This window comes from Myxocyprinus asiaticus, chromosome 37 (genome assembly GCF_019703515.2).
Source record: "Myxocyprinus asiaticus isolate MX2 ecotype Aquarium Trade chromosome 37, UBuf_Myxa_2, whole genome shotgun sequence".
Classification (NCBI taxonomy): Eukaryota; Metazoa; Chordata; class Actinopteri; order Cypriniformes; family Catostomidae; genus Myxocyprinus; species Myxocyprinus asiaticus.
The window spans coordinates 34,403,460-34,414,729 of NC_059380.1; the positions used below are offsets into that span (position 1 = coordinate 34,403,460).

The 11,270-nt window shown below is 42.1% G+C and overlaps 1 protein-coding gene across 1 annotated transcript; it reads left to right on the top strand.

The window, feature by feature from the left end:
- The first annotated feature begins 7,754 nt into the window (after positions 1–7,754).
- LOC127428025 (uncharacterized) lies at positions 7,755–8,066 on the top strand. The gene has a single exon (XM_051676052.1). It carries the CDS (start codon positions 7,755–7,757, stop codon positions 8,064–8,066), a length of 312 nt encoding a protein of 103 aa, XP_051532012.1.
- Positions 8,067–11,270: the final 3,204 nt, after the last annotated feature.

Sequence of the window (11,270 nt, forward strand, 5' to 3'; positions counted from 1 at the left end):
CAGCCTGTCCTGAGGCCGAGTAAGACTTAGCCATGAGAGAACATAAGTCTGCATGGTTTGGATGGAATAGAAGGGCGCTTCTTTCAGCCATGTGCAGAGGCGGGGCATAAATGTAATGAAATCACCTCTCCCACCTGTGGAAGTGTGGTATAGCCTCTCTGCATCGCATGGTCCAGCGTGGTAAAGGCGGTTACTCCCGAAATGTGTGTGCACGCTGAATAGGGTGCATGCCACGTTTTGGAGAGTTCAGCATGGACCTCCGGCAAGAATGGTACCTTACACGGGGGAGCCATTTATTCAGCCGTGAGTGCTTGGGCTCAGATGGAGGAGTTCATGCGAGTCTGAGCTCTTCAACTGCCCTGGAGAGGATACGAGCCAATTTGACCTCTGATCTGCTAACCCTTTCGCTAATGCAGCCGAGACAGCTGTTCAGATCATCAGCCGAACAGCACCATGTTTCACCTTCCGATGCTGCAATGGAGACCATGTCATTGTCCAAAGAAATGGCAAAGGAAATCAAGCCGACTAAATCAGCAGCAAGACCGAGATTTCCTTTGGCAAACATCACGGGCGAATACACTGTATATGGATAGCCGGAGGTCTGCAAGGCTTGCGCTGGTGAGAGACCCTCCTCAAGCTCTCCATGCTCCATGTTTGAGCTTAGTGCAGCACTCACATGTTTTCCATCCGGAGTCACAGCGAGGGTGTTGCGGGAAGCTGCAGCCGCTGTGGTGTCACTCATTAAGACCACCATCCATGAGTGTAGCACCTTGATGTTCATCCGCTCATAATGAACACACTGGGCATTCACCAACGCCGCCTCTGTAAGGACGCTGCCCAAGCATAGATGGCAGTGGTCATGTCTGTCATGTGGCAGGATGTTCTGTCTGCTGCATGGGATGCATTTACGATACTCCATCCTTAAAAGGACATATGTATCGTAAATGTTTTACTCTTTTAGATTTTTCTGTTTGCTGTGGGTCTAAAACAACACCAGCAGAACAAAAAGAAACTTGCAATATAAATTTTGCTGGACACTCAGGGAACAAGGGATCTTCCGTTAAACCTTGTAGGCGACATTTTCGCACTGTTGGGTAATAGGGAGATAAATTTGTTCAGCTGAACTTTGCTTTCTTCACAATGAAGGGCGTGTAGAGGGAGATCTGTTCTCGAAGGTTCTGACAAGTCTGTCTTTCACTCTGTCTTTTATATGCTCGCAGAGCATGGAAGGTGGGTCTTCAATAGACTCAATAGGGGTGACTTAAAGTACAAATGATCCCGGTCAGATAAAAGATTTGTAGTAAGATAAAGTAATGCAGAATATTAACCATTCTACACAAATCAGAATGATTTAGGGTATGATTAAATGACTTAGAACATGATTGGCTCAAATGTAGTAAAACTATATTTGAAATAGTCAGATATCATAACCTGCACCATAGAGCACTAGAGTATTGCACTATTCCAATTAAATCAGAATAATTAAGAACATCATTATATGATTATAAAAGGATTTAGAAACTGCATACACCATAGAATTGTCAAATGTTGCATTATTCTTAATCAAATACAACGTTAACCGGCAACACACCAGTTTACAAAATACACAAGTCAAATGACATATCAAAAACTTGCATCACAAAATCCTTTTGAAGCTTAAACAAAATACTAATAAAAATACTATGAGAAAAACAGTGGTTACACCCTACATTTCAGTCAGGCTTGGCTGTATACCACCACCTGGATTCACTCATAACAGGGATTTCATTAAAAAAACATACATAAATCCTAAAGCCCCTTATAAAATGTGCATTTACCTGCAACAATTGCCAATCCAAATGGGAAACATAAACTCACACACAACACCACGAAAAGAAGGCCAACCAAAAGTGTGCTATCTCGACAAATAAATGCTGCTCGTCTTTATAGGGACCTAAGCCAATGGCTGATGCTAAACATGCAGGTGAGTAAACTGAAAGTTTTTATTTGAAATCTCGTGATCTTTCAGTATACAGGCTACAGTATAAGTCAAACAAGAGCTCCTCTCACGAGAACTACAATTCCACTATCCACATCCACCCCCACTTTTGAAGTCATCGCCCCGGTGACCTCACTGAAAAAACAAGAGAAGAGAGGCATTCCCTTCAGGTTGCTGCTGTGCCCTGTGTACTGCTGCCTCTTCTATATAACACTTAGCAGCACTAAAAGCTGATCCCAAATGCTCTTGGTGCTCCCTCACTCAATCTTCCACTGTCCCTTTGGTCTCATATTCTTCTGGAATCCGCAACAGCGAATCCATGGGCAAACGTGGTTTCTGTCCAAACTTTAGCTCATATGGGGAGTAAGCTGTAGTAGAATGTACAGTTGTAATGTAGGCAAAAAGAACTTGTGGTAAGTGTTGTGACCAGCACCATTTCTTCTCTTACGGAAGGGTCCACAAAAGGTCATGGAGCATGAGATTAAACTGCTCACATTGCCCATTTCCCTGAGGATGGTAGGGAGTAGTACAGCTCTTTTTAACTCCATAAACCTTACACAGGTTCTGAAGTAGCTCCCCTTTCAAACTATGCCCCTGATCAGAGTGTATACATTGAGCAATACCATAGACAGCTGCTTTTAAAACAGAGTAGCTTTTCCAGTAGCGAACTACTTTTTCAAGCAAGTAGTGGTGCAGCGTGACCAAACGCTACATCATGTTGGTCAGATTATAACTAATAGCCTTCCTTATTGTGTAGAAGCCAAACTTTTACCGGCAAAACATCCGACGATCTGGCAGCATATTTCTGTCTGCTGATCAGAATCAGGCAGCATCTTCTTCGTCTTTTGTAATGGCAGATCACATACAAAAATAGTGAATTACCGCCATCTACTGAGAGCTTATTACAGCTCACTTGGATAAAAAGAGATTGTCTGATGGTTATGTAATGCGAGCAACCACAGTTTGTTTATCTTTACAAGAGGTACAGGGGCAGGTAAATCTGAAAATGATAAAAGAACACCATTTTATTCTTCTATGTAACAAAGAATGTTTCAGACACTTTGTTCTTAATAGATCGCACAACAGCATATTTACCTTTACTATTTTAAATAAAAAAATTCAAAAAGTTTGAGGGATTTTGTTTTTGTTCTAAACATGTTTATTTCGCTTCTCATCATCTGTGCATTACTGGGAGCAGCGAGTGAATTATTATTATAATATTTATAAATATACAGTATATATTATTATAATACTTACTATCATGCAGATCTATTTGATTTCTCCATTTCTTAGCATTTAATTAACTATTATTTTCATGTAAAATAAATAAAGTGATTGGTAAAAGAAATCATTTATGGCATGTATTATTATGCAACAATCTAGGATGACCATACGTCCACTTTTTTTGGACTTGAACAAAGTGAACAAATATTTGTAGAGCAACCTCTGGATGTGACCTGTAAAGCTGGCACGTGCATGTCAATGGCAAAAAAGTCAGAAAATACAATGAGCATGAACCCAGGTGAGGGGAGAAACAAGCCCTGAGTCTTTATTCACATATTATCCACACTAAATATTATATGGCAAGAACAAAAAATGCTAGCCCAAGGAGAATTTTTCATAAAAATGTGATCTTTAGGGAAGTAGGCTACACCTGGCCACAGCAGGACTGAAAAGTGTGAAGTATAGTATAAAAATGATTTTTTAATAGTGTCTTATCTTTTTTGTTTTTATTTTATACTGTTGTATTTTATTTTATGGCCATTATTAACTGTATTAATGTCACTATGCATTAAATGTATTAAATACATTTAATATATTTAATTAAACACAATAAATGCATTTAATTAATACATTAATTAATAAATGTCATTAGCGTACATTTTGTTATTAATATTATTGGTTTGATAGTAACATTTAAAAAAAAATATTGCCTCATTAAGTAGCTTAAATGAAGCTAGCTACTTTTTGATAGTAAATTGTAGTGTATCTAACTTCTTTTTCAAAAGAGTAGCTTGACTGTAACTTAACTACTTAAAATTATGAGTAGCTTGTAGCTTGTCAAACTACAGTTTCAAAGTAGTTTCCCCAACACTGCGTACTAGGGACTAAAAACTAAATGTTTTTAATTTTGGTTAGTTTTGAGCAGAAACTGTATTTTTTTCATTCTGGTTCTGGCAAACCACTTCCAAATGGTAACCAGTTAGAATGAAATAAAATAACTGTTAATGACCTTCTTTCTTTTTTAAATGACAGAACTCTGGGCTAAGACTGCGTGATAAACCAGTTGCAGTGTTACCAGATCTCTCAAGAAAAAAAAAAAAAAATAGGGACCTGGTTTGGAAAAACAAGCTCAAAATAAGGGACTTGCCTCAACACAATTTAAGCAATAAAATTGTTTTCACATGTGGGGGAATTATCAGCATAGAAATCATAACAAGTATAGTAAACAGTAGCCTACAAATAATAACATCTTTTCAATAAATGTATTCTTAATATTAATTATATCCCCAAAAATATTTCAAATATTTCAAAAATACATCTGGCCATTTAAAATCAATAAATAGCCAAAATCTCTCTCCTGCATGCATGCACACACTGCTTGGGTATGTTTGGACTAAACGTCATCTCATGCGGGCTGAATTAACAGGTCTGTTTCTCGGTTAGAAGCTGGCAGCATCTAACAATTATTCAGTGATGACAGTGAAGAAACAACTGAGAAATTAAACATGCATGTATACGTATTAATTAGATATAGTTGTTTAAAAGGGTCTTCAGCATTTCACAAAAGGCAACATCTACAATGTGCAATAAGGCAAATGTGTGATACAGCAGTTTCCTACAGAATTAAATCACATGCTCATCATGTTCAACTAAAAAAAAATTTTAGCAGCAGGAAGTGGTGTAATTCCAAAAATGTGCTGTGATAAACCATTTAGACTTTCATTTCATGAAAAAAACTATCAGAACGAAATCTTCTCCAAGATCTTGTTTATAAATGGTAATTTAGAGATTGGTCTAAAATTTTTGAAGTCCCGGGGATCTAATCTAGGTTTTTTTAAAGTGGCTGAACAACCACGTTTAAAACTAGCATTCACAGAAATCATACAGAGTCAACTTCCACTAGGAGTTTTTCTTTCACGGAACAGACAAAACCAACACTCTTTGGTGACTTCGCCTGATTTTTCTTCTTCAGCACCGGTGTAAGGAAATTGTTACACCGGCAGCGCCTGCTATCTCTCCTGAACGCCGCCAGAGGTCGCCATCTCCAGAGTACTAACCCTTCCTTCACGAACTACATTTCCCATAACCCTCCACTCAGATTGATTACTCACCCACCTGTTTCACATTATCTCTGTCTATTTAAGTTCCCTGTTTACACGCATTCAGTTTTGTTCTGCCTAGTCTGCAATTCTGAGCGTTATTTACCATTACTGTTTTCCCTGTGTTTTGACTCCTGCCTGTTCATCGTATTTCCCAGCCTGCTTATGTGTTTTTGGACCTTTTGCCTGTTTACTGGATTACCCCTCTGTCTCTCAGATTTACTTGGTTTGCCTTTCTTGGACTGTCTTCCTATGTACCGAACCCATGCCTGTTTTTTGTTTACCCTTTGATTTGCTACTTTGTTGTACTGTTTATACGTTTATTAAACTACATATGGATCTTAACATTACTGTCCCGGTGTCTTCACTACAGAAGACTTCACCAAACCTAGATCCAGCAGCCTTCCAACAGTTACACAATCTTGTTACAGTGCAAGCAGCAGTGCTTACCAGTCACCATCAGCAGCTGTGCAAGCTCACCTCTATCACGGAAGAACTCTTTAAATCCGTGCAGCCAAAACTGCAAGTATCTCCACTGGGGGTATCCACTAGCAACTCTGCCAGCAGCACATTGCACTCTACAGCTGTTGTTAATCCTCGACTCTCGCTTCCTGAGAAGTTTGATGGATCATCCAGTAAGCGTCAAGGATTTCTCTTGCAATGTGAGCTTTTTCTCTCTCAGCTACCTCAAATGTATCCCAGTGATGAAGCTTGTTTCCTTTATTGTATCACTGCTGTCAGGAAAGGCACTAGACTGGGCTACTGCAGTATGGAGTCGTGAGAACATTTTAAAATGCTCTTTGTCTCACTTCCTAGCTCATCTACAGGAGGTTTTTGAACACTCTCTGAGGGTGGTAAGGACCCGGGCGAACTTCTATTGTGTTTAAAACAGGGGAAGAGGTCTGCTGTTGAATTCTCTTTATTATTTCGCACGCTGTCAGCACAAACTGTGTGGGTGGAGGACACTTTGAAACTGTTGTTCTGTCAAGGGTTAAATCCTGATCGTCAAGCTGAACTAGCATGTCGTGATGAGGGGAGATCTCTTGATGAATTCATCAAATTAGCCATTCGCCTGGATAACCTGATCAAAGCCTGTCGTCCAGTCAGCCCTCTACAGACACTTCACTCTGACATCGCTGCAACCAGTTATCACGAGCCCATGCAAGTGGGTTGGTCTTCTCTCTCCTCTGAAGAACGAAGACGCCGTCTCCGGGAGAGATTATTTATCTACTGCGGACAGTCGGGACATATACTGGCTGCCTACCCTACTCGTCCCCCTAGGAAGGGGGATGCAGAGGTGAGTTTAGAACTTTTCAAACCTAATTCTTATCAAACAGTTTGAAGTTTTGGTTACTTTGCATGTGTTAAATAATGAACATGTATATGCCATTTTAGATTCTGGGGCTGCAGGTAACTTTATTGAGCTGGGTCTTGCCACGAAACTAAATCTGACTTTTGTCCCCTGTGTCCCTCCTTTACATGTATCAGTGCTAGACGGACGACCTCTGGGCTCTGGCAAGATTCAACAGATCACCCTACCCATTCGTCTTCAAGTTGGAGTCCTTCATCATGAGGAGATTCAATTCCTAGTCACTCACACTCCTAAGAACCCGATTGTTCTTGGCTTGCCATGGCTGAGACTTCACAACCTTGAGATCTCGTGAAAAGATGGACAAATCACTCGTTGGAGTGCTTTCTGTTTCCAGTCTTGCCTCAACTTTCCTGAACCCATCTCTCTCCCCTCTGTAAGCACCACAACTATCCTCACTGAGAAGATGTCAATCCTACCACATTATTATTCGGATCTCCAGGAGGCATTCAGCAAATCAAAGGCTACGCAACTTCCTCCTCACCGTTCCTGTGACTGTGCCATTGACCTTCTGCCAGGCACCTCTCCTCCACACAGACGAATATACCCCTTATCTGCACCTGAAAATAAAGCTATGGTGGAGTACATGTCGGAGTCCCTAGAAAGAGCGTTCATTCGACCATCCACTTCTCCTGCTTCTGCAGGTTTTTTCTTCATAGGAAAGAAGGACGGGGGACTTCGTCCATGCATTGACTACCGAGGCCTGAACACAGTTACCATCAAATATCGCTATCCTCTGCCTCTGGTACCAGCAGCATTAGAACAGTTACGATGCGCCAAAATCTTCTCCAAACTGTATCTTTGTAACGCCTACAATTTAATCCGCATTCGATAGGGGGATGAATGGAAGACTGCCTTTTCTACACACACTGGCCACTACAAATACCAGGTGATGCCTTTCGGACTTTCCAACAGTCAATCTGTCTTTCAAGCCTATGTAAATGACATTTTTTGCGATCTTATTGGCAAATGGGTTATTGTCTACATAGATGACATTCTGATATACTCTTCTTCCCTTGATGAACATGTTCAACACGTCAGAGTGTTGCTCATCCGCCTTGTTCAACATCAACTGTATGCCAAAATGGAGAAATGTGAGTTTCACCAATCTACCATCTCTTTCCTGGGATATGTCATCTCTCCCGAGGGGGTCACCATGGACTCTTCTAAGGTGCAAGTCATGTTGCAATGGGCACTACCTGTGTCTGTCAAGGAACTACAGTGCTTCCTTGGTTTTGCCAATTTCTACAGACGTTTCATCCGAGGTTTCAGCTCAGTGGCTGCTCCACTCACCTCATTGCTCCAAGGAAAAGCTCTGAAACTAATCTGGATACCTTCTGCTCATCAAGCCTTTGATGACCTCAAACGACGCTTTACGACTGCACCCATTCTCTAACATCCAGACCCCACTCGACCCTTCATGCTGGAAGTGGACGCCTCTGATTCAGGAGTTGGTGTAGTACTCTCTCAATGACAAGGATCTCCTGCCAAACTCCATCCCTGTGCCTTCTACTCATGCAAGTTGTCAGCTGCTGAAAGAAATTATGACGTCGGCAACCATGAACTGTTGGCCATAAACGTGGCTTTCGAGGAGTGGAGACATTAAGAGGGAGCTCGTCATCCTTTCCTGGTGATCACGGATCATTGCAACCTGGAATACGTCCAGTCTGCTAAGTGTCTAAATCCTCGTCAAGCTTGATGGTCTTAATTCTTCTCCAGGTTTGATTTCACCATAAACATTCAACCTGGCTCCAAGAATACCAAAGCCTATGCCCTGTCCCGCATTTGTGTCCACTACTTGCAACAACCCTGCGACTTCGATAATCCCACCAACCCTCACTGTCGCTCCCATATAATGGGACATTATGGCAGACATCACCCAAGCTCAGAACCAGGAATCCACTCCCACTGACTGCCCTCCTGATAAGGTCTTTGTTCCCAGATCCTTACGCAACAGAGTTCTTCAGTGGGTACATGACTCGGCCTGCTCCGGACATACAGGCACACAAGCTGCTTGCAGGTTAGTTCAAAACCAGTTTTGGTGGGAGAACCTAGTGACTGAGGTTGCTGACTATGTTAAGAACTGCAATGTGTGTGCCACCTCTAAGTCTGTTCGACAGCTTCTGTCTGGTCTCCTTCAACCTCTGCCTGCCCCTCATCATCCTTGGTCCCATATCGCTGTGTATTTTGTCACGGATCTACCCAACTCTCAGGGTTTCACTACCATCTTTACCGTGGTGGACCGCTTCTCTAAGGCCTGTGGATTCATCCCTCTGCCCAAGATCCCCTTATCTATGGAATGTGCCGAGAACCTGTTCCAGCATGTCTTCCGCTTCTATGGCCTTCCAGAGGACATGGTCTCTGACCGTGGTCTCCAATTCACCTCCCGAGTCTGGTCTGCATTCTTCAAATTGCTCAACGTCAACGTGAGTCTAACCTCTGGATATCACCCTCAATCCAATGCTGAAAGCTGAATGCCTAGATCAGGACCTAGGTAAATTCCTCCGGGCTTATTGTCAAGTGAACCAGCACGACTAGAGCGGTTTCCTTCCTTAGGCCGAATATGCTCAAAACTACCTGTTCAGACTGGCCACCAGAACAACTCCTTTCAAGTGCATCCTAGGTTTTCAACCCCCACTCTTTCCCTGGTCTGGGGAGCCGTCCAATGTACCTACAGTCGACGACTGGATGCAGTGCAGTGAGGCTATCTGGGAACAAGCTCACGTCTGTTTACAACATGCTATTCACCGACAGAGGGAGCAGGACAATCTCCATCGGCGGCCTGGCCCCAACTATGCTCCAGGGCAGTGGGTTTGGCTATCTACCCGAGATCTTCGTCTTTGGATCCCGTGCAAGAAATTAAGTCCCAGGTATGTTGGTCCTTTCAAAATCCTTCGTCAAATCAATCCTGTGTACTTCAAGTTTCAGCTCCCTGTTAATTACCGAGTTTCCCCCACCTTTCATGTTTCCTTGCTCAAACCCGCAGCGCCTCTGAGACAGGAGGGCTCTAAAGACCCCAGAGACTCCTTACGTTCCTCATTGATGGAGATGAGGCCTTTCGGATACACAAGCTCCTGGTCTCTCAACACCAGGGTCGGACTCTCCAATACTTGGTTGACTGGGAGGGCTATGGTCTTGAGGAGCATTCCTGGACGAACTCAGAGGACATTCTGGACCCTGCTCTCATCCATGATTTCCCTAATCGTCCCGCTCCCAGAGGTCGTGGTAGACCCCGACGCAGACAACCTCCTTGCATCAGGAGCCGCTCGCGCGGGGGGGGGGATGTGGCTCTGTTACACCGGCAGCACCTGCTATCTCTCCTGAACGCCACCAGAGGTCGCCATCTCCAGAGTACTATCCCTTCCTTCATGAACTACATTTCCCATAACCCTCCGCTCAGACTGATTACTCACCCACCTGTTTCACATTATCTCTGTCTGTTTAAGTTTAAGTGCGAAGTCTTGTTCTGTCTAGTCTGCAGTTCTGAGCATTATTTACCATTACTGTTTTCCCTGTGTTTTGACTCCTGCCTGTTCATCGTATTTCCCAGCCTGCTTGTGTATTTTTGGACCTGTTGCCTGTTTACTGGATTACCCCTCTGTCTCTCGGATTTACTTGGTTTGCCTTTCTTAGACTGTCTTCCTGTGTACCAAACCCTCGCCTGTTTTTTGTTTACCCTTTGATTTGCTACTTTGTTGTACTGTTTATAATTTTAATAAACTGCATATGGATCTTAACATCACTGCCCCGGTGTCTTCGCTACAGAAATAGTTAGACCTATGAGAGAGACCAGTATGTTACAATGATGACCAGGAATAAAGTTGAAGTTTCAATCAATAGAGAGAGAGAGTTTACTGAAGACAAAGTTCTCCACATTTCCAAAGGCAAAAGACAAAGAGAAAATGAGTTGAGCATCTAACCTCAAACTAACTTAGATTACCAAAACAACAGTAATTATCGGCATATGCAAATTAATTGACAATCTCTTATGAGTACAGAGATCTGACAGGTGAACAGTATAGATACTTCTAGAAATCTTACAAACATGGTGTTCTGCTTCAAATCATCAATAAGTAGGTTCCAAGGCACTCTTCAAATCTTAAATAAAACCGCCTTTAAGTTGGCTATTTCATACTAGAAACTGTTTAAAAGCGGTCAACAGTAAAAAAGAAAAATGTGGATTGCAAAGCACGCGTATCTTCAGGGTACAACTCATGCAAACACACCAACTATCTTATTGAGCTTCTCACAAACACTGGCTGAATAACTAGTGGTGGACAAAGTACACTAATCCTGTAGTTAAGTAAAAGTACAGATACCCTGATTAAATATTACTCCAGTAAAAATTAAATTACTCCTTTTAAATTTCCAGTTGAGTAAAAGTACAAAAGTATTTGCTTTCAAATGTACTTAAGTATCAAAATTCAAAAGAACTGGTCTATTAAGGGATAGTTACCCCAAAAGGTTCCAAGAGCACATTAAGGAAGCATATGACTCCAAAGGAGGAAGCGGGAGCTGGATAACAATCCAACGTAAGTCTCTTTATTTTCACAAAAACGTGTTGCTTTTCAGCCAACACTCAAACACACACACACACACA

Excerpts from the sequence above, each read along its gene's own strand:
- LOC127428025 (XM_051676052.1), top strand. The coding sequence starts at position 7,755 with ATGGAGAAATGTGAGTTTCACCAATCTACCATCTCTTTCCTGGGATAT.